This window comes from Anolis carolinensis, chromosome 1 (assembly GCF_035594765.1).
Source record: "Anolis carolinensis isolate JA03-04 chromosome 1, rAnoCar3.1.pri, whole genome shotgun sequence".
Classification (NCBI taxonomy): domain Eukaryota; kingdom Metazoa; phylum Chordata; class Lepidosauria; order Squamata; family Dactyloidae; genus Anolis; species Anolis carolinensis.
The window spans coordinates 175,009,023-175,035,307 of record NC_085841.1 but is presented as its reverse complement, the minus strand read 5'-3'; the positions used below and the strand labels follow the sequence as shown (position 1 = coordinate 175,035,307).

The 26,285-nt window shown below is 42.3% G+C and overlaps 3 protein-coding genes across 5 annotated transcripts in view; all 3 read right to left on the bottom strand.

Moving 5' to 3' along the window:
• ftcd (formimidoyltransferase cyclodeaminase) overlaps window positions 1–392 on the bottom strand; it is a 31,680-nt gene extending 31,288 nt beyond the window's left edge. The window contains exon 1 of one of the 3 annotated variants that reach the window (XM_062959500.1): window positions 233–392. In XM_062959500.1, the coding sequence (XP_062815570.1) occupies window positions 233–286 (54 nt within the window). In that variant the 5' untranslated portion in view covers window positions 287–392. The remainder of the gene's footprint in view (window positions 1–232) is intronic. The other 2 variants (XM_003215216.4, XM_062959507.1) reach the window with 2 other exon arrangements.
• Window positions 393–2,312: 1,920 nt separating this feature from the next.
• Window positions 2,313–14,473, bottom strand: spatc1l (spermatogenesis and centriole associated 1 like). The gene is made up of 5 exons (XM_062959479.1): window positions 14,182–14,473; window positions 11,233–11,496; window positions 9,044–9,382; window positions 5,279–5,430; window positions 2,313–2,965 (listed from the first exon to the last, which is right to left on the bottom strand). Exons 1-5 carry the CDS (start codon window positions 14,363–14,365, stop codon window positions 2,639–2,641), a joined length of 1,266 nt encoding a protein of 421 aa, XP_062815549.1. The 5' UTR covers window positions 14,366–14,473; the 3' UTR covers window positions 2,313–2,638.
• Window positions 14,474–19,546: 5,073 nt separating this feature from the next.
• The window catches only part of lss (lanosterol synthase), a 32,720-nt gene continuing 25,981 nt past the window's right edge, over window positions 19,547–26,285 (bottom strand). The window contains exons 19-22 of the mRNA XM_003215214.4: window positions 25,667–25,747; window positions 24,268–24,438; window positions 23,122–23,200; window positions 19,547–21,336 (exon numbers count right to left, since the gene is read on the bottom strand). Of these exons, the coding sequence (XP_003215262.2) occupies window positions 21,124–21,336; window positions 23,122–23,200; window positions 24,268–24,438; window positions 25,667–25,747 (544 nt within the window). The 3' untranslated portion in view covers window positions 19,547–21,123. The remainder of the gene's footprint in view (window positions 21,337–23,121; window positions 23,201–24,267; window positions 24,439–25,666; window positions 25,748–26,285) is intronic.

The following is a 26,285-nucleotide window of genomic DNA, read 5'->3' as shown; positions in this document are numbered from 1 at the left end:
TATTCATTATGAGCTCGCAGAAAACCTAATATTTGTTATCCATGGCTAAGATGTATGAGTAAAGACAAATTCCTTTTCGATGCACCTGTGAAACATTTCCAAAACTATGTTCTAATTTTCTGAAGAGTCTTACACCCAACCAATGTAGTTATTTAAAAGAAATCAGTGAGAAGCCAGTGTTTTTACTGCCATAGGCTGGATCTCTTTATATAGAAAATAATTCAGAACTTACCGCTTTGTTGTTGCCTTCGGAAAAATTGGGGACGCACTCCACTAATTTTGACATGATTCAGTCTGGGATTCCCCCTTGCTCCTAGTTAGATTTGTGGGATTCTTTGATGTTTTCCCCTCTGCCCTCCTCACTGAGAACAGTCAGCTGGAAAATGGAACGAGGCCAGGTTTATGGCCAGCAACCTTTCTCAGTTACCAGGGTTTTTCATTAACTACCCCAAACCTTCTTCACCAGAATGGCCCTTTGGACTGTCTGTTTTCCTTGCTTTTAGAATGATAGAATCACAGAATTGGAAGAGCCCACAAGGGCCATGTAATTCAACTTCATGCCATGCAGGAACACACAAAGCATTCCTGACAGATGGCCATCCAGGTTTTGTTTAAAAACCTCCAGAGAAAGAGACTCGACTACACTCTGAGGCAGTGTATTCCACAATCAAAGAGCTCTTTTCATCAGAAAAATCTTCCTAATGCTTAGGTAGAGGGCACCAGTGTAGTGAAGCATGGATATTGTAAATTATACGTATGTATAGCCTGTTGAGCGATGCTGTTAAATGCCAAGTGTTATGAAGGAAATAAAGTGTCAGGTTTTTTTGTTTGTTTGTTTGTTTTTGAGGAAACAGCATCAGGAATGTGGGTCTAGAACCTGAAAAGGCTAATGAAACTATGAGAATTACGGTAGCACTGCTAAACGCAGCTTTTTTTTTTCAAAGACAAAGCATAGCCACAAGTACAGTAATAGAAAATAGGAGAAGAGAGCTTCAGGAAGAGGAAGCAGGACTTGTCACGCCATCATAAGACACACAAAACCAGTCATATATTCAGTGAAATATAGCAGTTAGAAAGTCCATTCCCTTACACAAAAAAGAGAAACAGATCAGATTGTCCCACAATAAAAGCTCCTTGAGAGATTAATTCTGGGGTGAAATAAAAGGAGAATGGACAGGCGATACTATGGTGCAGAGATACCAATATTAATCCCAACTAAAACAGACACATTGGATCAATGCGCCTTGCATATGCATTGATTTACCAAAATGTAATCAGGAATAGCAGTGGGTTTTGAGTTCAAGTTTACATGAACTGCTGAAATACTGTTATTTCAGTGGAATGGGAAAAAGATGCCCAGGAGGCCTCTTTATTATTGCAACGTACTCTACGTGGGGCTGCCTTTGAATACAGTCTGGAATTGCAACTGATGCAAATATCGGCAGCCAGGCTTCTAACTGGAGCTAATTATAGGGAGCGCATGACGGCCCTATTAAAGCAGCTTCGCTGGCTGCCGATAAGTTTCCGGTCCCGATTCAAAGTGCAGATTATGACCTATAAAGCCCCAAACCAGTGATTCTCAACCTGTGGGTCCCCAGGTGTTTTGGCCAACAACTCCCAGAAATCCCAGAAAGTTTACCAGCTGTTAGGAGTTCTGGGAGTTGAAGGCCAAAACATCTTGGGACCCACAGGCTGAGAACCACTGCCCTAAACAGTTCAGGTCCCACTGCATCAGGAGATGCAGTTCTTGACTGCATCTCCCACTACGAAACAGCACAGGCTCTAAGATCCATCGGGGAGGCTCTCCTCTCAGTCCCACCACCGTCACAAGCACAGTTGGTGGGGACAAGGGAATGACTAGTCCCTAGTTACATATGCCCAGTTCCTAGTCACCATATAGTAGTCTGTTCTCTGTACTTCATCCACCTCCCTGGCCCTATGGTACTCTGCTTTGCACTATTCCATGCCCGGCCCCTTTTTATAGCCTGTTCACAACCATTTTAGTATTTTGGTTATTGCTTTTTGTCAAACATTGTTTTGATAGAGTTTCAATGCTGCTGTTTTATATATGTTTTATTTAATTGTGTTTTTATCTGGATTGTTATATTTTATTAGGTTTGATTTTATTGTGTTTTTGTTGTAACTGATTGTTTTGCTTTTATGTCTTGTGGACATTCTGTCCCATATATAAGCCGCTCCGAGTCCCTTTAGGGAGATGGTGGCGGGGTATAAGAATAAAGTTGTTGTTGTTGTTATTATTATTATTATTATTATTTCTTTCCGTTTAAAAAAATGTGATACAGCATTCAATCTGACATTTGTAAAATGAGGACTATTTTATTATATTTAATTTTATTTCACTTATACTGACATTTCACCATTAAGTACCACCATCAAGCCAGGCAGCTTGTAGCAGCTCGCAACAATTCAAATATAAAAATACAGTTATCACTTTAGAAAACAATAAAGTTATCCAAACTGAATGAAGCAGAATAAACAGATCATCTAAAAACAGTCCAACACAAAATCGTACACACTATTCCGTGCCCATTTTCAGCAGTTATCCTTTTATTACATAAATGTTGTGTCTGTGTATCCCTTCTATGTGACATCTGAGAGCAAGTGTTACAGAAGGGCACTACCAAGCAAAGAGGGCCTTGTTGTCTTCTTTAGAAAGTTCACACAAACAGTTCAGCAGCAGCAAAGTGTCTCCAAGGAATTTTGGTGGAACTATGTCAATGACCACCTTCCTAAGGTCCGCAGGGTTGTTGTGCAGGGGATTGGAGGTCAGGTCAGGCCTTTGCTTTAGGATGCCATAGGTGTTGATGAGAAATTCGCTAAACACCGGGTGAATATCGATCTGATAGCCCATCTTCTCCAGGCGGGAAGTCAGGTCTTGGTAGCGCTGGGTCAAGGTTCGATATTTTTTCTCATCCACAGAGCCATCTAAAGATTTCATGGAGACCTGGGGATTTTCAAATATGACCGCCACTGTGAGTAATTTATGGAAATGTTGCTATGATTAACTTGTATTTAGCACCCAGAACAGTAGAGGAAATATGTCACTTTCCCCCTCTATAGTGGTGTTAGGACATTGCCAGAATCAAAGTAGAATCCTCCCCAAAAGCTGATTTTTCCACATTGTCAATACTAAGTCCTCATAGTAATTTCATGCAGGGAACATATCTGTGGAGGTGGCCTAGAGATAGAGAATTAAATTCCAGAGACAGTAAGAGCAAAACATTTTATAGTAATAGGCAGATCTGATTTTCCTCCTAATCCAGTCATGCCAAACAAGTACAATTCCTAGAGATTTTCTATAACTGTCCCCTAGACAAGTTGGTAATGTGCCAGTCAGAATGGTAGAGGACCAGAATGTGATCCTATATAGTGAACTACAAGCCAGTGTGTAATAAAAATGTTGTTGAGCCCATTAGAAATGAGTGAGCACCATGGTATCAAATAAATAAAATTGCTATTTTTTCATGTCAGGAATGACTTGAGAAACTGCAAGTTGCTTCTGGTGTGAGAATTGACCATCTGCAAGGGCATTGCCCAAGGGACGCCCGGATGTTTTAATGTTTTTACTATCCTTGTGGGAGGCTTCTCTCATGTCCCCGCATGGAGCTGGAGCTGATAGAGGGAGCTCATCCACGCTCTCCCTGGGTTGGATTCAAATAGGCAACCTTCAGGTCAGCAACCCAACCTTCAAGTCACCAGTCCTGCCAGCACAAAGGTTTAGCCCACTGCACCATCGGGGGCTCCTAATTTGCCATTCATAAAAACAGGGTTTAGTCCTCAGAGTAATCTAGCCAGATAAGAACATAAAGTAGGAGATCCCAACTGTTTATTTTAGAGATAACAAAAAGGTGGCTGGGGTCTCAAAACTACAAAACAAACCAACGCGCTGAACAAAACAAAGGACTAAGCATTTATACAGAAAAGATGAAGCATCACAGCTACATCACCAATTAGGGGATCACATTTCCTTGCTGATGCATATTTGGCAGGCTGTGTAAGCACATCCCATAATCCTATTCAGTGTTATTCTACTTCATTAAGATGGTAGTTCTTTATCTGGAGGTGTATATTTTACTTGGGTAATGAACAAACATGTAGAAAACCCCAGAAACATTTCTGAGACCTTGCTGTGCTAGCTCGATCCCAGGACTGTCATTTACTATGTTCCATTTCTGTTGGAACACAACTCAGGGACACAGGATTGACTCCAAAAGTAGAATTGACTAGATCAGTCTAGACCAGTGGTGCCCAACATTTGACCCTCCAGGTATTTTAGACTTCAGTTCCCCAAATTCCTAACAATTAGTAAGCTGGCAGGGATTCTGGGAGCTGAAGTCCAAAACACCTGTAGGACGAAAGGTTGACAACCACTGGACTAGATTGATGAAAAGTAGATTGGATGGGAAAGTCAATCAGACCATTGTCCAAAGAGTGCTCAAAACTACAATAAAATATTTTCACCCAAAAACGGATTCCTAATTCTAAAATTATAGGATTTCAGGGTATATTTGATTATGGGAAATGTGGAGAAACTGGAGAAACTGGGGTTTTCTCTGTTTAATAATACTTCAATTAAATAAAAGTGAACATGGCCATACAGCCTGGAAAACACACAACAACCCTGTGATTCCGATCATGAAACCTTCAACAACACAAAGGTGTTAATATTGTGTAATTTGGCACCCCAAAATATACTGATGGCTATCAACTCTGACAGCCTTGAAAGGGAATTACATAAATTTATAATGGCTAAGGCTGTCCGTGGCCACTACACAAATTTTGTCCAATAGCAGAGGCAGTGTTGTCCCAGCTGCTGAGCAACACAACCAGGAATTGCTCTCATGCCATCCTGGTGGGTTTCCCATATGCAATGTATTGGTCACTTTAGGCCCTGATAAGCATTTTGCTTTATGTTGCAGGCATGTTTGGGGTTTTTTTCAGATGAAACAACATTATTTTGGCATATGGATAATTTTGCATATAGTGAACTAAGTGACAGTTAAGCCAAAATTACCATCAATCTCATTCAGCCCTACAGACAAAAATGCTCTAATTTTCTCATTTACATGGAGGTTTACATGGAGGCCCCAATGGTGCAGCGAGATAAACCACTGAGCTTCTGAACTTGTTGACTGAAAGGTTGGTGGTTTGAATCCGGGGAGCGGGGTTAGCCCCAGCTTCTGCCAACCTAGCAGTTCAAAAACATGCAAATGTGAGTAGATCAATAGGTACCGCTCCGACTAGTGCTGTCACTTGCCTGTTTGATCTTTTCAGGAATATTAGACACTGTGAATCCATAGAGCCGTGTGATGCCAGGAAACACATGTGCAAGGATACGCCTGTCTAGCTGAAAGGCAATCTCTCCCACTATACGGCCATTTTTCTTACTATTTTGAGCAATTTCAATATCTGTTGGGAGTGGAAGAAATAGAAATAGATAACATTTAACCTGGAGAAGAAAATAAGAGGTGATGTTATTTATTATAGTTATTTGCAATCAAGTCAACTTTGATTTATGGCAAATTCTTGAATGAGAGACCTCCAAGAGCCCTGGTCATGAACTGCTCTGCTCAGATGTTCCAAATGCAGGATCAACCATCCTTAATTATTTGAAGAGATTTATCATCAGCTTAAATACCTTAATGGGAGCCCCTGATGGCGCAGCAAGTTAAACTGCTGAGCTGTTGAACTTGCTGATTGAATGGTTAGTGGTTCAAATCTGGGAGTGGGGTGAGCTCCCGCTTTTAGCACTAGCTCTGCCAACATGCAAATGTGAGTAGATCAATAGGTACTGCCCCAGCAGGAAAGTAACTGTGCTCCATGCAAATGTGAGTAGATCAATAGGTACTGCCCCAGCAGGAAAGTAACTGTGCTCCATGCAGTCATGTCAGCCACATGACCTTGGAGGTACGGACAATATTGCCTCTTCGGCTTAGAAATGGAGATGAGCACCAACCCCCAGAGTCGGACACGACTAGACTACTTTTAAATACCTTAAAGTAATTATATTCCATCTGATCTTAGAAGCTGAGCAGGGACCGTTCTGATTAGAACCAGGTGCTATAGGCTATATCTCAGAAGAGAGAACTAGCAAAACCAGCTCTGAGTATTCATTACCTAAGAACAACCTGTGAAATCATAGGGTTGCCTTAAGCAAACAAATGATTTGAAAGCACAAACACAATGTAGAAGATGGAGTTTGTTGCTACTTCAGAGACTAGAACAATCCCATTGGTTCACATTACACACATAAAAGAAGATTCCATCTAAACATGAAGAAGAATATTGATGGTAAACAGTATTTTGCAATGGAATGAACTGCCTTGGATGCTGGCAGCTTTTCCTTGTTTGGAGGTCTTTAACAGAGATTGAATGGTCTTTTTTCAGGAATGTTTAGCTGTGGTTTCCTACATTGACCTTGGTGGGAAAAAGACTACTAGATGGTCCACAAATCAACTGTATGATTATATATTTAGATTTGATTTTTGTATTCAGATAGACATAACTGAAATGTATGTACTGTTCCTATAGTTTTTGCTCATATTTATAACAACCTCATGCCAACCTTGTTATTGCACCCATAACAGATCCAATCTGTATTTCCATTCCAGATGTAAAGTGATCCTAAGGGCAATAAATCTGCAGAACCCTTTTTTGCATTGTCCCTCCTACTTATCCACCCATTGTAAAAGTTAATTAGGTAAAAGGTAAAGGTTTTCCCCTGATGTTAAGTCCAGTCGTGACCAACTCTGGGGGTTGGTGCTCATCTCCATTTCTAAGCCAAAGAGCTGGCGTTGACCGTAGACACCTCCAAGGTCATGTGGCCGGCATGACTGCATGGAGCGCCGTTACCTTCCTGCCAGAGCGGTACCCATTGATCTACTCACATTTGCATGTTTTCGAACTGCTAGGTTGGCGGGAGCTCATTCCGCTTCCGGGATTTGAACCTGGGACCTTTTGGTCTGCAAGTTCAGCAGCTCAGCGCTTTAACACACTGTGCCACCAGGGACCCCAGGAGTTAATAAAACACTGTAAAAATCATAGAGTTGGAAGAGACCTCATGGGCCATCTAGTCCAACCCCCTGCCAAAAGAGGGCAACTAAAATGATCAGGGGTCTGGAAACCATGAATCCCTATGAGGAGTGGCTTAAAGAGCTGGGTATGTTTAGCCTGCAGAAGAGGAGGTTGAGAGGAGATATGATCACAAGGAAGAGGGAACAAGCTTGTTTTCTGCTGCCCTGGAGACAAAGACCTTATCAGACAGGCCCATAGATTCGCCCCGCATCAGGGTGAATCCATGGGCTCCCGGCCAGGGGCATGGAGAAGTTGTTGCTCCATGCCCCACATCACCCGCCTTACCTTCCTCCTCATCCTATGGGGGGGAGTGTCACCACTTGGCTTCCCCCCAGTGAAAGGAAGGGAACATCAGAAGGCTCCCATATTGCACAGACGTGCACTGCTACACCTCCCTTTGCATCACAGAGCCTGGCAGGAAGTCCCTTTACTTCGTATGAAGGGCTCCGTGCCAAAAAGGGAGGTGAAGCAGTGTACGACAGTCAGATTGGCCCATCTGATGGGGTGGTAGGACTAGGGACAATGGATTCAAATTACAGGAAAGGAGATTATACCTGAACATTAGGAAGAAGTTCCTGACCAATAAGAGCTGTTCAACAGAAGACCTCTATGCCTTGGAGTCTGGTAAACGCTTTTAAACAAAGTCTGGATTGCCATCTGTCAGATGTACTTTGTGCTTTTCCTACATGGCAGGTGGTTGGACTCGATGTCCCATGTGGTTTCTTCCAACTCTATGACTCTATGATTCACAGATGTCATCAGACAAGGGCAAAATTGGTGGCATGTGCCAGTTTGCCTTCTTTTTTTACAGTGGGGCCCTCTGGCTCCCATCACACAATGCACTGAAACCTCCAGCAGGGCTCCATTTTAAAGGAAAAGGTGAACCGGCACATGCTGTCATGGTGGCATCACAGGAAGTTTCCTGTGTTGTCTTGGATCAACGGCGGGAAGCCAGGCGGCGGCCATTTCCCCCTATGGGATGGGAATGTGACTGAGTCAGGCAATATGGGGTGATGGGCTTCCCACTCCCCTGGATAGGCACCACCAGAATTGCCATGATTCGTAGCGATTCCAGTTGCACGTGTGAAGAGGTCCTTAGTATGTCACATGTGCCCTACTTGAGTAGAGTCTTGCTTTGCACAGTATACAAAGATGGGAGTAAGTGAGAACATATATTAGGATGACTGATGAGTTCACAATAATTCACTTTCACGGGAATCTGAATTCTATAATAACTGGCCTTTTAGGGGGGAAAGGATTATTGTTCTCCAACAATATAGCACCCTGTGCTATTAATATCAGTAGTCCAAAAAGAAATCAGAAAAATTATTTGGTGACTGAACCCAGCAGCCCTAAACCTACATCCAAAGAAGGCAGATTGCATTAGACAGCCTGTAGGTCAGTAGTTCTCAACCTGGGGTCCCAAGATGTTTTTGGCCTATAACTCCCAGAAATCCCAGCCAGTTTCCCAGCTATTAGGATTTCTGGGAATTGAAGGTCAAAAATATCTGTGGACCTCAGGTTGAGAACCACTGCTGTAGGTAGTCAGTATTCTCCCTTGGGAGAGAAGAGCGATATATAAATTAAATAAATAAATAAATAAATATTCTGTGGTGGCTTGAGTGTTGGACTATGACTATGGAAACCAGGATTTACGATTCTCAGCACATTACAAAGCACTAATTCTCTGACCTCCACTCCTGTCTGGCTTTTGATGAGGAAAAACAAAATTCTCTCGTAATTGTAGGCCCCCTGTGTGAAAAAGAGGTTTGGCCATCTTGTGTTGACACTGACAATTTTCTACAGGAATCTACAGGACAAGACAGGTTTTCCCACACAGCAGGTATACGGAAGAGATTTCTATGAGAACCCTTATTTGAGAAGAAATCCTTTCCATTTATCACAGAGTTTTCAGATTAGAACACCTTCAGCAACATCTTAACATTACCATTTAAGTAGAATGTATGGAACTTCCTTAAGTTGTCTGAGTCAGGCCCATCCGAAAAGGAAACTTTCTTCTTCCTAGACAAATCTTGCGATTCTGGCTGTGTTTTATCTGTGCTAGAGTCCCGGGCATTGCTGAACAGATGATAGGATTGCCTTTCAGAAATCCTTGAGGAAGAACCTCCTTTGCATATTTTGAGGTCATCAGGAAATGAGCTCTGTGTGAGGCCATCCTCTTTGTTTGATATGTTGGTCGCTTTTGAGGAAGCTAGGTCTTCTTGCCATGTTGGTGAGTGATTTAGCAGGTCACTTGAACCAAGCATCCGTCCAGCTTTGTTGTGAGCTGTAACAACAGAGAATATCTGATTACAGTAGAGTCTCACTTATCCAACAGTTGCTTATCCAACGTTCTGGATTATCCAATGCATTTTTGTAGTCAATGTTTTCAATACATCGTGATATTTTGGTGCTAAATTCGTAAATACAGTAATTACTACATAGCATTACTGCGTTTTGAACTACTTTTTCTGTCAAATTTGTTGTTAAACATGATGTTTTGGTGCTTAATTTGTAAAATCATAATGTAATTTGATGTTTAATAGGCTTTTACTTAATCCCTCCTTATTATCCAACATATTCACTTATCCAACGTTCTGCCGGCCCGTGTATGTTGGATATTTATTTATTAATTTACAGCATTTATATTCCGCCCTTCTCACCCCGAAGGGGACTCAGGGCGGATTACATTACACATATAGGCAAACATTCAATGCCTTTTAACATAGAACAAAGACAAACAAACATAGGCTCCGAGCAGGGCTCGAACTCATGACCTCTTGGTCAGAGTGATTCATTGCAGTTAATTGCACTGGCTTGCTCTCCCACCTGCGCCACAGCCCGGGATAAGTGAGACTCTACTGTAATTTCATCAGTCAGCAAGATAAATGTCTGGCAGAACCTCACACATGAGCAAATTTACTCATCAATAACATACAAGATTGTCACAGATTCCTCCCTGCCTCTGTGGGTGGACTATATAGTCTTTGGCCAAGGTAATAAATAATTTGCTAATAGTTTTATCTATCTGGTCTTGATTATTTGATTTTACATGTTTCCACATTATTTATTTTACTTATTATGTTTGATTTTTGCACAGCTACACTTGAATCTCTTGTGTGTTTTAGTGGGGAAATTGGATATAAATGTAATGAATAAAAATATAAATAATGAATATTTATTCTCCCTTTGCTGACTTTTGCCCCCAGAAACCCCAAAAGAGTTCTGATTACAGATTTTGCAAATTATCGGAGAGCCATTACCTATGATGTATTAATGTCTGAATTAAAAATCGACTATAGTTAAGGACATGAGATGAACAAAAGACATTAAATGCCGTAAGAACAGCAGGTAGACCAATCTGGTCTCTTCCTGAATTTCTGCTGACAAGACCTAATAATTATATGTGCTGTGTGATTTTTATACAGTGCAAAACCCATCCTGCATACAGTTAAAGGGAACTATATTTTCACAGTTCTTTATTATCATTTCTGTTTTTGCTCTTGAAAACTAGTACAGGCAATCCTTGAGTTACGAACAAGATAGATTAGTAGAGTTCTTCTAAAGTTGCATTTGCATGCAAGTCAGACCAGATACATTTTTAAGTGTAACTCCGGATAGCATAGGGAAAGGTTTACACCCCTATGGGGTTTGTTTTGCCATTTCTTCCCTGTTAAGAAGATCTGTGGGAAACACCTGGCGTCACCTGTCATGTCTGCTGATGTCATAACAGGGTGCACATGCAAACAGCAACAGCCAGGTACTTGGAGGGAACTTCATTACCAATGGGGAGTGGTGGTCATAACATAGGGTGATTCCCTAACACTGATCCGTTTGCCTAAAGTGGGGCAAAGCCAAATTAAAGAAAGAAAATCTGGTACGATCACTGGAAATCACTGTATGTCATGAAAACACCCAGCACAGTGAGTCCACCTGTTTGTGTAGACTTGTCCTGAGATGTTTTAGCCATAAACACAAATGGCTAGTTTTGCAGACTACTAGTAATACAAACAACATGGGTTGCTGTGATATTCGGAATGGTGCTCTCTGCACATAGTGAACCAAGATAAGCAATAGCCCAAAGCAAGAGGCAATCAAAACCAAAGAGGGCTGGGAATGAAATATGAGCCTTCTCACCTCGAGGAAAATCCCCATCTGTGAGCCAAGCCTTCTTGAGTGCAGAAAGCTCTGCTGGTTCTTCAAGATGTTTTCTTGCTATGGTTGAGCACGACATGCTTGACAAGTACGTGGCTTTCTTATCCCCACTTCTGGGATGAAAAAAGAGGGAGTCATTGTGGAGCCGCTTCACCTCTGTCTGGGCACTGGGACTGGGCAGAACTGCGGTGTCTTTGGAGATGATGTGTGGAGGGTAATTTAAATGGTCTCTTCCAAAACTCTGAGCTATAGCAACAGCAAAAAACAAAAAAAAAAACCAAAAAAAAACCCAGTGTTACCAGCTAGGAATTTTGGTTAGCTTATTTACAAGTGACTAGAATTTAGCAGAATCTATGGAACAATTATTTCATACGGTTTGGCATGAGAACATTGTAAAATTAATATTTGAAAAGGTACACCAACATTTATGTATGTTAAATATTTCCAACAGGCATATATCCAAAAAAGGAACCCAAAGAAATCTGATGATGGGTCAATACTGTAAAATCAATGCAGTTTGACACCATTTTAACTACCATGGCTGAGTGCTATGAAACTCTGCCTTGAGGCACAGGGAGGCACAGGGAAAGTCAGGTATTGTTGTTGTTGTTGTTATTATATTATTATTATTATTATTATTATTATTATTATTATTATTATTATTATTATTATTATTATTATTATATAACGAGAATGGTAGTTTTACAAGGTCTTTAGCCTTTTCTTCCAAGTCCCAGGATTTGATAGCATAGTCGACCTCATCACATTGCCAGAGGAAAGAAGGGACATCCATGGGGCAGTGGGGCAATTACGTGGGGCAAGGGGAAAACCGTTGCCTCACACCCCACATTGCCCACATCACCCCATTCCTCATCCCACGGAGAAAACTATTGCTGCCCAGCTTCCCCCCACGTGTTCCCCCCATGCATTCCCCCCATGTGTTCCCCTTCTCTAATGAGAACACGGGAAGCACCCCCCCCCCCATGTTCTCAGGACTCTGTCCCTGGTCAGAGCCAAGACAGAGCCCCACTGGAAGTAGCTCTGTGTCGTGTGATGGGCCCTGGAGGGCTCCTTCCTGGTTTCGTCCAGAAAGCATTCTAAAATGAAGCCTAGACCTCATGTGATGAGGTCTCCAGTCAAGGCAGTTAAAGTAGTGTTAAACTGCATTAATTTGGCAGCTTAGATGCAAAGACGAAATGCAAAGATACAGAATGAAATGCAAAAAATACAGAATGAGGAACGCTCAGCAACAGTACGTGTGAAAAAGATCTTGGAGTCCTCATGGGGAACAAGTTAAACATGAGCCAACAATGAGATGTGGCAGCTTAAAACACCAATGGGATTTTGGCCTACATAAATAGGAGGCTAGTGTCTAGATCCAGGGATCTAGTCATGGTACCCCTCTATTCTGCCTTGCTCAGACCACACCTGGAATCACACTGTGTCCAATTCTGGGCACTGCAATTGAAGGGAGATGTTGACAAGCTGGAATGTGTCCAGAGAACGGTTACTAAAATAATCAAGGGTCTGGAGAACAAGCCCTATGAAGAGTGGCTTAAAGAGATGGGCATGTTTAGCCTGCAAAAGAGAAGGCTGAGAGGAGACATGATGAGGGCCATGTATAAATATGTGAGGGGCAGTCATAGGGAGGAGGGTGCAAGCTTGTTTTCTGCTGCCCTGGAGACTAGGATGCCGAATAATGACTTCAGACTACAGGAAAGGAGATTCCACCTTTCCTTTGCTAACCGTGAGAGCTGCAGCAGTAGAACTCTCTCCCCCCGGGGTGTGATAGAGGCTCCTCCTTTGGAGGCTTTTAAGCAAAGGCTGGGTGGCCATCTGTCAGGGGTGCTTTGAATGCATTTTTCTTGTTTCTTGGCAGGGGGTTGGACTGGATGGCCCATGATGTTTCTTCCAACTCTTCAATGGTTCTCAACCTAGGCTCCCCAGATTTCATCCTGAAATCCTGTTTTTAGAAAAAGTGATGCCCATTCTGTTTTTTATTATTGTAGTATATAAAAAGATGTTTAGGTGGTATCTAATGCCAGCAAAATTAGCAAAAATATGTAATGTTTGCTGGAAATGCCATAAACAGGGAAACCAAAGAAATAAACCAAAGAAACTTTGAAATTTCTTTCAAAATAGAGAATTCAAAGAACACTCAGAATCAAAATTCTCTGTACATGGTCATGTAAACTTAAACACTTTCGATGCACAGCTGTAGAAAAGTACAAAGATCCTCTCAACAAATAACTGTAAACAAACCTATTTGAGATAGCAGAAACTGATAGAGTAATTATCCCGTTAAAAGAAAAATCAATAGATAACATTTTGGAAGACTGGAACTTATTTCTTGTATATTTGAGATAGAATACAAATAGGGGTTATGAAAATTAGCTCTCACAATGAAGAGTCAGATAATTTAAAAGAATGTACAAAATTAATGGTATATCATTCAACTATCCCTAGTAAAAAAATGCTCTCATTATTCCTCCCCCCCCCCCAATTGTATAAGTACTTGTGTCTTGAATTCTCTCTGTGTGTTTTAATCATTTTCCTGTATGTATGTAGTTTTGTTGTTGTTGTTTTTTTGCTTTCACAGTTGTAATGTCACTATTTTGCTGAAATTTAATTTCATATATATAATTGTTCTATTAAATATCTAAATTCTGAGATCACTTCAGATCCGGCGCCCATAATGCCAAAAGTGAGCAATGATCCCTCAAACTATACACAGCCCAATATTGATTGAGGGGACTTACTACCTAGGCATTGTAGCATCCAATTCATTTGTGTGTGCACATTGACCATAGGCAAGTGGCACCAATGGCATTGCCACCATTTCTATATTCTTTGCCTTTTAAATTATTGATTTAAAGCTCGACAGGTACTGCTTTGAGAAAAACACAGGAAAGAGAAAGTATTACTTCTCACCTTTTAACAATGAACTGTGTTCAGGATACACAGAAGGACTCTGAGGTGCTGATGACTGGACATGGTTGCCCTGCTGGCCCAACAATAAGCGCAATTCGTAGTTTTCTTTAAACAGCCTGATCTGATTTTTCAGGTGTGCATTTTCTTCCTGAATTTTTTTCAACCACTCTCTCTCCCCAGACATTCTTTTCTTCCTCCTTGGTGAGGAAGGACCAATATTTAAGAAAGGACCTTGGCTGGATAGGTCACTTGTCCCAGTGCTTTTAAAGGCTCACAGAAAACTCAGCCAGTTTAGAATGTTTCTACAACATTATGATGTCACCAGAACACTTAATAGAATGCTGCTGCTCAACTTAAATCACTGATTCAGAGTAATAAGTTGCTTTTCTTCGGGGAGTCAACATATAATTTGCTAATCTTGCTAATCAAGGTGATTAATTACAACATTCATACTGACCTCCAACAGACAAGAGTTCTTTCGCCCACCCTGGACCTTCCACAGATATATAAACCTCCCTTTCTTAGTTTCCAATATGCCTCACAACCTCTGAAGATGCCTGCCATAGATGTGGGCGAAATGTCAGGAGAGAATGCTTCTGGAACATAGCCATACAGCCCGGAAAACTCACAACAACCCAGTGATTCCGGCCATGAAAGCCTTCGACAACACAGTCAACATATAGTTTGCATACTGAATGAAGTGCACTCCATTGGTATCTCTGCACACTTAGGAATCCATGGTTAAGATTGGCTTGTTTAGAACAATACCGCAAGATGGAACAGGAAAAGGAAGTGCAATAAAACACAAAAATATCCTATATATTTCAGCAATGACCTTCATAGGCCCTGAAAAAAATCAAACACCTCATAATCACTAAAATTTGTGGTAAATGTTGAAGTGTAAGTCAGTCTCTGAATTTTACATCTTTGGCCAATGAAGAAAACAGTGAAACTTTAAAAATTTGCATAATGTATTTTATGCATTGGGGGTGGGCCTAGAAAAGCTAACACTTATGGATTTTGTATTTTGTTGTACAGTCTCTACAGCAGTGTTTCTCAACCTGTGGGTCCCCAGATGTGTTTGGCCTTCAACTCCCAGAAATCCTAACAGCTGGAAAACTGGCTAGAATTTCTGGGAGTTGTAGACCAAAACACCTGGGGACACACAGGTTGAGAACCCCTGCTCTGCAGCAATAACCCAATGGAAAGCCCAAAAAATGCAGGCAAGGTTTATTGATCTAAAACAGGGAGCTAGCAATGTTTGAGCTTCCCTAGGAGCACATCTTGTACAAAGATATTCCTAGCCAACTCAAAACTGCACCATCCCCAAATCCTTTGGGTTTTAATAGGAGTAGCTCATAACAATGTCTTCTCAGTGGGAAAACCCATTTCTGCTTCCGCTGTTGCCAGGAATGCAGCTAAATTAAAAAGGAACATTTTTGTCTGTGGCAAGGGATCATATTTTTTCATTGGTCCTGCTAATACAAAAGGGAATGGACTTTGACACAGAGAGCCCTGGCTGCACTACATTTGTGCGTGGAATGCAAATTATGTATGGTATGAATACAGTGGAACCTCTACTTACAAGTGTCCCTACTAATGAACTTTTAAACTTGTGGGCAATTGCTCAACCCGGGTTTCCTTTTAACTTGTGAGCACCTTTTTAATCTACAAGTAGCCAAACAGCTCGCTCATGCAAGACTACACAGCTTCTGTACCTCATGCCTCTACCTACGTGCCTCGTGCTCATCTCCACTTTGGGAGACTGCTGTCTGCTTTCCTGTTGTCTGCTTTGACAGATTGCTGTCTGCTTTGAGATAGTTAATTTTGTGTGGTTTTTATTCCTGGTATGTTTGGCTTCATGAAAACAGAGAAGAAGAAACAGCAATAGAGGGAGGGAGGCTGGAATGTGTACAGTATGAAGAAAAGGATGCTTCTGCCTCTTCACTTTGTGCTTCCTTGCTGTTTTGTCTTGCTGTTACACTGGTCAACACACATTTTATTGCCTCAAATGTGCATCCTTGCAACAACTTTGGCCTTCTGCCATTTAAAAGTTGATCTTTCTTTGTTTATTGTTGCATGTGAATGTGCTTCCTTGCCACAGTGGCTGGGTGGAGCCAAGCACTGCCTATCTCTGAATATTTTTACCTTTATCAATGTTCATAATATATAGTCTAATGTTTTATGTGTCATTATTTTTATATATATTTGTTATTTACACCATTTTCTTATTTAAAAACAGTAACAAAAATGGGGGGATGGTTTAGGTGCCTGGGAATGGATTAATAGCACTTCAATGAGCAAAATCTCTTTGAGATAAGAGTGTTTTGAGTTCAGTCACTGAATGATATCAAGATATCACTGTATAGGCAAAACAAAATCAGTACATTTTATAAAGTACATTTTCTTATTAAAAACATTAACAACATGAGGGAGGGGAGCCAGATCAAATTAATAGCATTTCATTGCATTTCAATGGGGAAATTCATTTTAAGATAAGAGTGTTTTGTCACAAAAGAGTGTTCGGTCACAGAATGAATGAAACTCTTAAATCAAGGCATCACAGTATAGACATAACAAAATCAGAGACTGAGCAACAGGGAAGTATTCACCTTGTCTCAAACCTCTGGTGTATATTTGCAAGCTTAGATTTGCTAGTGGTTTTCCTGATTCTGGCCCTGAACCTATACAAAATTGAAGCAAGTGTTGCGACCTCTTCACAAGGACAGCGGTGGCAGTTTTTTGCAGTTTCGTGACAGAGCTCGCTGGCTCCTATCAGACACTGGAAAAATACTTCCGGGATGGCTTTGTGACAAAAGTGACAAAAAAATCCTGCTGCCCTCAAAAAATAGCCAGTGGCCCATGACGGGAGATTTCCTGTCTTTCCATAGAGAAAGATAGGTTGAGTTGGCTTCCTAAGGCTTCTCCCTTATGTGATGACGTAGGGAGGAAGCTGGGATGGTGTGGGGCATCGAGTGTGGGTGACATGTCCCCCACGTCCCCTGGGTGGGTATCACTGGAATCACCACAATCCATGGTGATACTCTGCTATTCCAGCGGTGCATTTGAGGAAGTCCTAGGTATTTTCCTTCCTATTTGTATCCAAATGAATGTAAGTAAAAATAGGGGGAAGACGGATGCACTAGGGAACAGAAGGAAACACACCCCGTATTTCACAACATATTTGCATCACTCATTGTTACCCTTGAGCCAAGCTGGGATTGGTGCTCAAGCAGATACACTAGCCCCAAGCAGAGATGCAGTTAGATCTATTTGGTACTTGGTTGACAGGCAGCTACCTCACATCTTTGCAGAAAGTGTACTTTCCTGTGAAGCATTGAAAGGGATGCGGTTGGGGCAGCAACCTCTAAAATCTATGGAGGAGAAATGTCACATCATCCACTACCATCTCTTCCGCTCTGTGTGCCACTGGGAGAAACTAGGAGTCAAGAAATGCTCCAGTTCCAAAAGGAAATCCCAGCAGCCCAAAAGGAAGTACACCATTGTCACAAATGAGAGTTCAAAAACAATAAATGCTCACCCTTTAACACAGGCATGAGCAAACTAAAGCCCAGGTGCCAGATGTGGCCCCCTGCATGGTTACCTCAGGCCAGCCTAATTTTCCTTGTCCTCTTGGCATAAAGACACGGTGGCCCGCCGCATCCTTATGCCAAAAACATGAGGGAAGAAAACACGCAGCAGCTGAGAGACCTCAGGAGTGCTCTCAGCCACTGAGTGTCTCACCCTCCTCCCAGCATAAGGATGGTGTGAGTGGCCCCATCCTTATGCCAGGAGGATGGCTCGAGGAAGGCACAAGGTGGCTGAGAGCCCTCTGGAGTACTCTCAGCCACCGCCTGGGCATAATGCCAAGAGGACAGCCCGAGGATCGGGAGGGAGGATCGGAGCAGTTTACCTTTTTCCCAGCATAAGGATGGGCTGAGCAGCCCCGTCCTTATGCCGGGAGAACCTGAGGATGAGCCGGGCCCTGCCCTACCCTTTCCTGGTCCTCCCCCTCCAAGGCCCACTCCACCCAGCGTGTGCCCGGCCCCCCTCCCTCCTGGCCTGACCCTCCTAGCCAGACCTATAATACGGCCCCAAGGCAAAAAAGTTTGCCCATGCCTGCTTTAACAGCATCAGTGAAGGAAAACTAGCTTTTCTAGTTAATTTTGCCTTCTTAATTTAACATAGGAAAAACAATGTTTGTTTTGCTCGTGTATTTTTATATGTAAAGCTGTCTCAATGGCTTACTGTTGTGAAGAAAAATGAGATACAAAATATCTTCTATACACATAATTTAAGTTAAAATCTGTATGTGTGTATGTGACATGGGTGTCTACTCACACAGACAACCTCTGGACTATAGTTCCCAGTGCTGAGGAGCCACCAAGTCACTCCCTCCCAGGACATTGCAGGTTACAGCAAGCACGTCCCAGTGTTCCTTTCTCTCTATTTGCATAACCCCACCAACTAACTCTCCCTTAACCCTTTCCAACCCTTTCCTACGGCACACAGCAAACAGAAGAATTAATCAGCAATTCAACATACTGGAGATAGAGGTTTGGGGAGAATTCACCATGATTTATAGAAGTTGTAGCGACTGGGATGTATAATTTACCTGCAATCTAAGAGCATTCTGGACCCCACCAAAGATGGATCTGGAACTAATTTGCCACACAGACCCAACATGACCAAATTTGGGAGTAATTGACCTTGGCATCCGGGAGTTATACTTCACCCGTATTCAGAAGACACTGAACCCATCTGATGACGGATCTGGACCAAACGTGGCACACACACCCACCACAACCAACTTTCCATACTGGCAGTGTTTGGGGTGATTGACATTGGAATCAGGGAGTTGTAGTTCACCTGTATTCAGCGAACTCTGAACCCAGGAGATGACGGATCTGGACCACACTTGGAACAGACACAACATGGCCAACTGTGAATACTGGGAGAGTTTGGGGAGGATTGACCCAAGATTTTTGGGAATTGTGGTTCACCCACATCTTTATGCATTTTCTATATAACCCAGGCTTTGCTGGATCCCCAAGCTAGTATTAAATAAACAGCTGTGTAAAGCAACTTAATCTTTTTGTCAAATCCAGTTCCACAGTACTCTAACCAGATGTGGATAGTTTAGTTGCTGTTAACAAAATTAACAAGTTTGACCCAACTGTTAACAAAATCAACAAGGATAACCCGACTGTGATGGGACAAATCTAAAATATCAGGCCTGCCGCATATTACCTACTGGATATGCAGATTGTACATGGACACTCTGAGACAATTTAGAAAGATAACTAAATTTTGATCAAAGGGTGCATATCTCCATTCAAGAACAAGCAGTCCAACCACTTCTGGATGAAGACAAGAGAAACCGTTTATTGGTTAGTTGTCAAAAATTGCTATGTATGTTGACATAGCAATTACAGCTCATGTTCAGAGAGCTTAGTTATTACAGAAGTCACAATGTCATCAATAGACGAAAAGAAAGGAATATGGTTCAGTTATAATTTTTAGTTGCAATGCAGGGCAATTTGATTCTGTCCTTGAGTGACCACATCTTAAGTGCATGAGCAGGTGAGAACTGAGTTAGGGTGCTGCCATGTTAAAGGTAGAGGTAAAGGTTTTCTCCAGACATTAAGTCTAGTCGTGTCCGACTCTGGGGGTTGGTGATGATTTCCATTTCTAAGCCAAAGACCCTAGGTCATGTGGCTGGCACAATCCGGGGAGTGGAATAAGCCCCTGCTGTTAGCCCTAGCTTCTGCCAACCTAGCAGTTCGAAAACATGCAAATATGAGTAAATCAACAGGTACCGCACCGGCAGGAAAGTAATGGCGCTCCATGCAGTCATGCCAGCCACATGACCTTGGAGGTGTCTACAGACAACGCCAGCTCTTCGGTTTAGAAATGGAGATGAGCACCAACCCCAGAGTTGGACATGACTAGACTTAATGTCAGGGAGAACCTTTACCTTTACTATTTATTTTCATCCCCGCTTTCCCCCTAATACTGGGACTCAAGGCACCTAATAGAATATGAAGAACAGGTTAAAAACATCCAAAACCATTAGTACAAATATGTAAAGGTTATTATAGAAAACAATTCATCCATGAAATTGAAGCTTTTACACATGTATTAAAAGACAGAATATGAAAAAAACAAAACAAGGCACCACTAATAACCCCTTGAAATCAATTTCTGAAAAGTGGCTGGAATAGGAACTTTCCAGGAGAGCAAAAGGGGAGCCATATCAGCCCCTTTGTATTGCTTGTCTCATGCAATTTACTGTAAAATATCTTACAGCATAGTGCATGCTCCTTACTGTTATGTGACAAATGCCTTTTCCCCATCTGTTGCTTGGTTATTGAGAAAGGCTACATAAACCATGACAAAAATCTCTTTATTCACATCAATTATTTAAAGTTATTGTCACACATTAGAACCATCATATGCTGGACTGGCAGGATAATGCCTACTCAGTATCATCAGTATTCTGTGCAGCATGGATAGAGTTCAGTGCCCATCCAACTCAGCAAAATTAGAAGTATGGACCCTGAGGTTGCACATGACACCCAGATAGTGGAATCTGATGGTCAAGGGACTGGATAAGGCCCCGACTCTGCCGGCTCACCTAGGAAAACAAACTGGCCTCACCTATAAAGAGTGAAGTGGACCATTTATTCTACAGGAGCAGAATGAAGCCTGCAAAGATGCCATTGTTTCCAGGCATCAACTCCTCTTTGTATGTTGTGCACAACTACAGTAAGAACCAAGAAGACGATCAATGACGAGCCTCCTCTTCTTCCTCCTTCCCGATTCTGTGAGATAGAGCCTTCTAGTTACCATTTAGGGTCCATGTCATTTATAAATTAGGAAAAAATCTCAGGGAGATGAGCCATTTACATATCTTTGCCAGTGGCAATGACAAGCCCGAACTTAGGAAGACGCAAACGTGAAGCTGTGCTCATTTGCCTTTCCTCTGGCCAGGCTCCCCTCTCCATTCTTTAAGGCCTCACTCGAGAGTTTGCCAGCAAGAGGGCTGGTGCAATGGAGATGAGAAAAGCGCCCCAGGGTCCAGATGGGGAAAACGTTGCGGTAGGAAGTGTAGCTAATAGCACAGGATTTGTTGAATACTCCAGAAATGTTCTCCTGTAGAGCAAAATAACAACAGAATCCAACATTATCCTCTCTCATCAGGTGAGTGTGAAGGTATAAAAAGCAGGTAGAAGTGCACGTCTTTGTATAAATAGAGCCATTGGATGGCTCTCAGTATCATAAATCACAACATTCACTGAAATACCCTGAAAGAACAGTGTTCTTGTACATCTTCAGAATAAGGTGATTTTAAAGGAACATTTTCACTGCTGTTGGAAAAGGTGAAGAAATGATTTATAGATAATCGTCTGGTGATAAGATTATACTTTAAGGCCCCTTCTACACTGCCATATAATCCAGATTATCAAAGCAGATATTCCACATTATCTGCTTTGAACTGGATTATATGAGTCTATACTGCCACAGAATCCAGTTCAAAGCAGATAAGTAAAGGTAAAAGTTTTCCCCTGACATTAAGTCTAGTCATGTCCAACTCTGGGGGTTGGTGCTCATCTCCAATTCTAACCCAAAGAGCCGGTGTTGTCCATAGACACCTTTAAGGTCATGCAGATGGCATGACTGCATGGAGCACCATTACCTTCCCGCCAGAGCAGTACTTATTGATCTACTCACATTTGCATGTTTTCGGACTGCTAGGTTGGCAGAAGCTAGGGCTAAAAGCGGGAGCTCACCCCACTCCCTGGATGCAAACCTCTGACCTTTTGGTCAGTAAGTTCAGCAGCTCAGCAGTTTAATCCACTGCACCACTGGGGGCCCCTCAAAGCAGATAATCTGAAAAATACTGTAAATAAAATTGATATGGTGGTGTAGAAAGGTCCTGAGTGATTGTTTTCTGCTCTTGGTGTTTATCTCCCATGTTGAAGAAATACACTAACAAGATCAGAGAGTCCAGAGGGGATTTTGATAACAAAAACCTTCTCAGGGTACTATACAATTATAGTGCTTTGAGACAGCCTGAACAGGCACAGATGAATCCTGAGATTTATTGTGACACTTGAACTCTCCGGGAGAGAGTTCAAAATGAAGCTACCAATCCCAAGATTCCATACCATGCTGCCACTGCAATCAAAATTATATCAAACTGCTCTGATTGTGTAGAATTAATTTTAAAAAACCCTGATCTCTCTGATAGCTGGGAAGGAAGTATTATTTCACTAAGCAATACTTCTTTATTACTGGTGTTGACAGGTAGAAGAGATAGGGGTGGCAACAAAGTAGTCTTTCTTTGCATAAGAGTTGGCAGAGGCTGTGACAGAGGCTCCATCTACACTACCGTATAATGCAGTTTAACTGCTGTGAACTACATTGTATGACAGTGTAGACTCATATAATCCAACTCAATACAGTTAAACTGCATTCCTAAAGTGCATTATAAAAGGTAAAGGTTTCCCCTGACGTTAAGTCCAGTCATGTCTGACTCTGGGGGTTGGTGCTCATCTCCATTTCTAAGCCAAAGAGCCGGCGTTGTCCGTAGACACCTCCAAGGTCATGTGGCTGGCATGATTGCATGGCGCGCCGTTACCTTCCCGCCGGAGCGGTACCTATTGATCTACTCACATTTGCATGTTTTCGAACTGCTAGGTTGGCAGGAGCTGGAGCTAACAGCGGCCGCTCCCGGGGTTTGAACCTGGGACATTTCGGTCTCCAGCTCAGTGCTTTAACATACTTCGCCACCGGAGCTCATTATATGGTAGTGTAAATCGGGCCAGAAAGTACGAATGGAAGTAGAAAGAAACTGTTATTTTATACTTGCAAAAATATTGTTCATGTCTTTAATTAAGAACTGTATATTATGCACTGAAGAAAGAGATGTCTTACCTGGGGCCAGTCCCCATTTGGCAGCTGCTTATCAATCAAAAGTTTGATCCCTTTTTCCAAGACTTTGACATCAGGATACCTGCAAAGTAAAAAAAAAGTGTTTTGTTGGAAATCCATTTCTAAGGTGGGTTCAAAGAGAGAAGCTACAGCAGGTCATTTCCAATTTTAGAAAAGCTTCCTCAGCTTGCTACAGTGTCCCAAACAGGAATGTCATATTTCAGCCACAAAGACTTATGAGCCAGTCCCATGTTCTACAGCAAAACAAAGGCAGTGGCTAAGAACCTTCCTGAATAGAACTAATTTTAAGTAATCGGCATTGCATTTCTCACCGTTAATGATAGAAGTGGGTGTCTCTATGATCAGTGGGGACTTGAGAGTAAGTGTGGTGTAGTGGCTTGAGCACTGGACTATGACTTTAGAGACCAGGCTTTGAATCTCCACTCAGCCATGGAAACTCATTTTTGTGGACTTGCACAAAAAGTTCTAGTTGGGGGACACAATACAATTCTAATTAGTGGTAGTTCCCTCGGTTTGAGTTGGAAAAGACCACATGGGCCACCTAGTCCAATCCCCTGCTGTGCAGGAAAAGCACAATCAAAGCACCCCCAACAGATGGCCATCCAGCCTGTTTAGAAGTCTCCAAAGAAAGCGCTTCCACCACACTCTGAGGCAGAGAGTTCCACTTTTGAACAGCTCGTTTGGTGGTAAGGATGTTCAGGTGGAACTACTTCTCATGTTCTGTTGTTGAGCCAGGTGTTGCCCATTCTGTTTCTGTGCATTTCATTTTTTTTCTGCCTAAATGTAGTATCTTACATTTCTCCTTGGTGAAATTAATTTGATGAGTCTTGTCCCAGTTCGGGGAAGACATCTTTCTCAGCTTCAGCCTCATAGTTGCTATTATTCCTCTGGATGGCTAAACCACATTCAAATGCTGAATCCGAATGCAACAGTCTTAAAAAAGAACTTCATCTAGTCTCTTCCTAATCCTCCTCATTGCACATGCCAATGGCAGCCAATTGCTTGATGGCTGCAGCATCAGTGAACGATCTCAGAAAGAGTGGTGGCTATTTATACCAATGTAAAGGCCACTAGTGGGAAGGAGTACGACAGAGAGAAAGAACGTGTCTTCTAATTGGGAGTTTTTACCGTACAGCCATGAGTCCCAGGAGAGCCCAGCAAGTGTTGTGGATCTGAGAAGTGGCACTCTGAACATAAGTGCGCTGTTCACAAGACTCAAAGTCCTCGCCCCAACCACCATCCTCCATCTGTTTGGAGATCAAGAATTCACAAGCCCGAGATATTTCTTTGCAGGCCACTCTGAAAAAGAAAAGATATACCAGGATATTTCCCTACAAATGTAGTTCTTCATGTAGGAGCAGAATATTGTGCTAAAAATGCTAAGCTCTGGCTAAACTGAGGTGCATTTTATCCCTCAGCCCAATTTGGAAAGGGCTCAATCTTCTAGGAAGGCCTGAATCAGGGCATCATGCATCCTACTCCACAAAGTTCATCGTCTGCCTGCAAGTGCATGGAAGTGGCACTTGCAAAAGGATTGCCTTCAATGTGTGACAGCCTGGTAAAAGTAAAAATAAAGATAACTCCTTATGTTAAGTCTAGTCGTGTCCGATTCTGGGAGGACGGCGCTCATCTCCATTTCTAAGCCGAAGAGCTGGTGTTATCCATAGATGTCTCCAAGGTCATGTGGCTGGCATGACTGCATGGAGCACCGTTACCTTCCCATTGGAGCAGTACCTATTGATCTACTAACATTTGCATGTTTTTGAACTGCTAGGTTGGCAGAAGCTGGGGCTAACAGAGGGAGCTCACATCGCTCCCCAGACTTGAACCACCGGCCTTTCGGTCAGTAAATTCAGCAGCTCAGCTCGCCCTAATCTTTGATGCGACCATGTGAATGGACAGCAGCAGCAATAGACATGGGGAGTATAGCAAATGTTTACAGCTATAAGCCAAGGAGGAACACTGAAACATAATGATAGAGCTGGCCCAAAAGGGTTATCCAGTCCAACCCCATTCTGCCATGCAGGAAAATACAATCAAAGCACTCCCGACAGATGGCCATCCAGTCTCTGTTTAAAAACCTGTGGTCCAGCCTCCCATCCTGGAAATTCCACAGATATATAAACCTCACTTATTCAGTTTTCAACACACCCCTGAACCTTTCAGAATGCCTGCCATAGATGTGGGTGAAATGTCAGGAGAGAATGCTTCTGGAACATGGCCATACATCCCAGAAAATTCATAGCAACTCAGGGTTACTTCTATTTCCTATTGGATGCCAGGAGTCAACCAAGTAACCAAAATCCTCAGATTTGATTGACTGAGCAATGTAACAGAGTAATATCCAGCTCACCTACCAAACCATTTTGAGCAGGCAAGCAGACATGCACATGCACACACACACACACGCAGAATCTAGGCTCATCTCAGAAATCAGGTCAATTATGAGAAAGACCTCTCTCATTCCAAACAATTTATCCTAAACAGCAAGACCTCACCATAAAACTAGTAAAAGGTATTCACTCACCCATCACGGTAGGTGTGCTGCATACAAGCGAAGGCTTCCAATGCAAACCACATACCATAAGTGAAGCACACGCCCCAGGACCTAATGGGGAGAAGAAATCAGCCAACAATTTTTTAAAAATGCATCAGGAAAGAGCACCTCATTGATACTTTCCCCACTACCTTCAAAGGAACTCAAATGAAATGACAGAACAAGAAATTACCAACTCTCATAGATAACTAAAAAATAACCAAAAGGAGGTGCATTGTCTGTCTTGTTTTCATTCTGACATTTATAAATATTTCTACTTGTCTTGCTTTTTAAAAACTTACTATGCAAAAGAGGGGAAGACTATGAGGACGGGTGGGGAAAAAACCTATGGCAGAGCTCTCCATCATTTTTATGTACTGCTGCTTATATCCTTTGGCTTCTGGGATGCCTTCCCTGGGGTGCAAAGTAGAGGTGTGCAATTCGGCCAAAAGGCATGCTATTTTGGGGTCCATTGTCGGCTGACCCCTCATTCTGTTTATTGGGAAGTTACTCAAAAGGGGAGGGATGATTCCATTTTCATTTGGCAAAAGGTTTTAGACCCCATTTACAACTGAAGGCTGGATGGCCGACAGAGGCTGGATGGCCATCT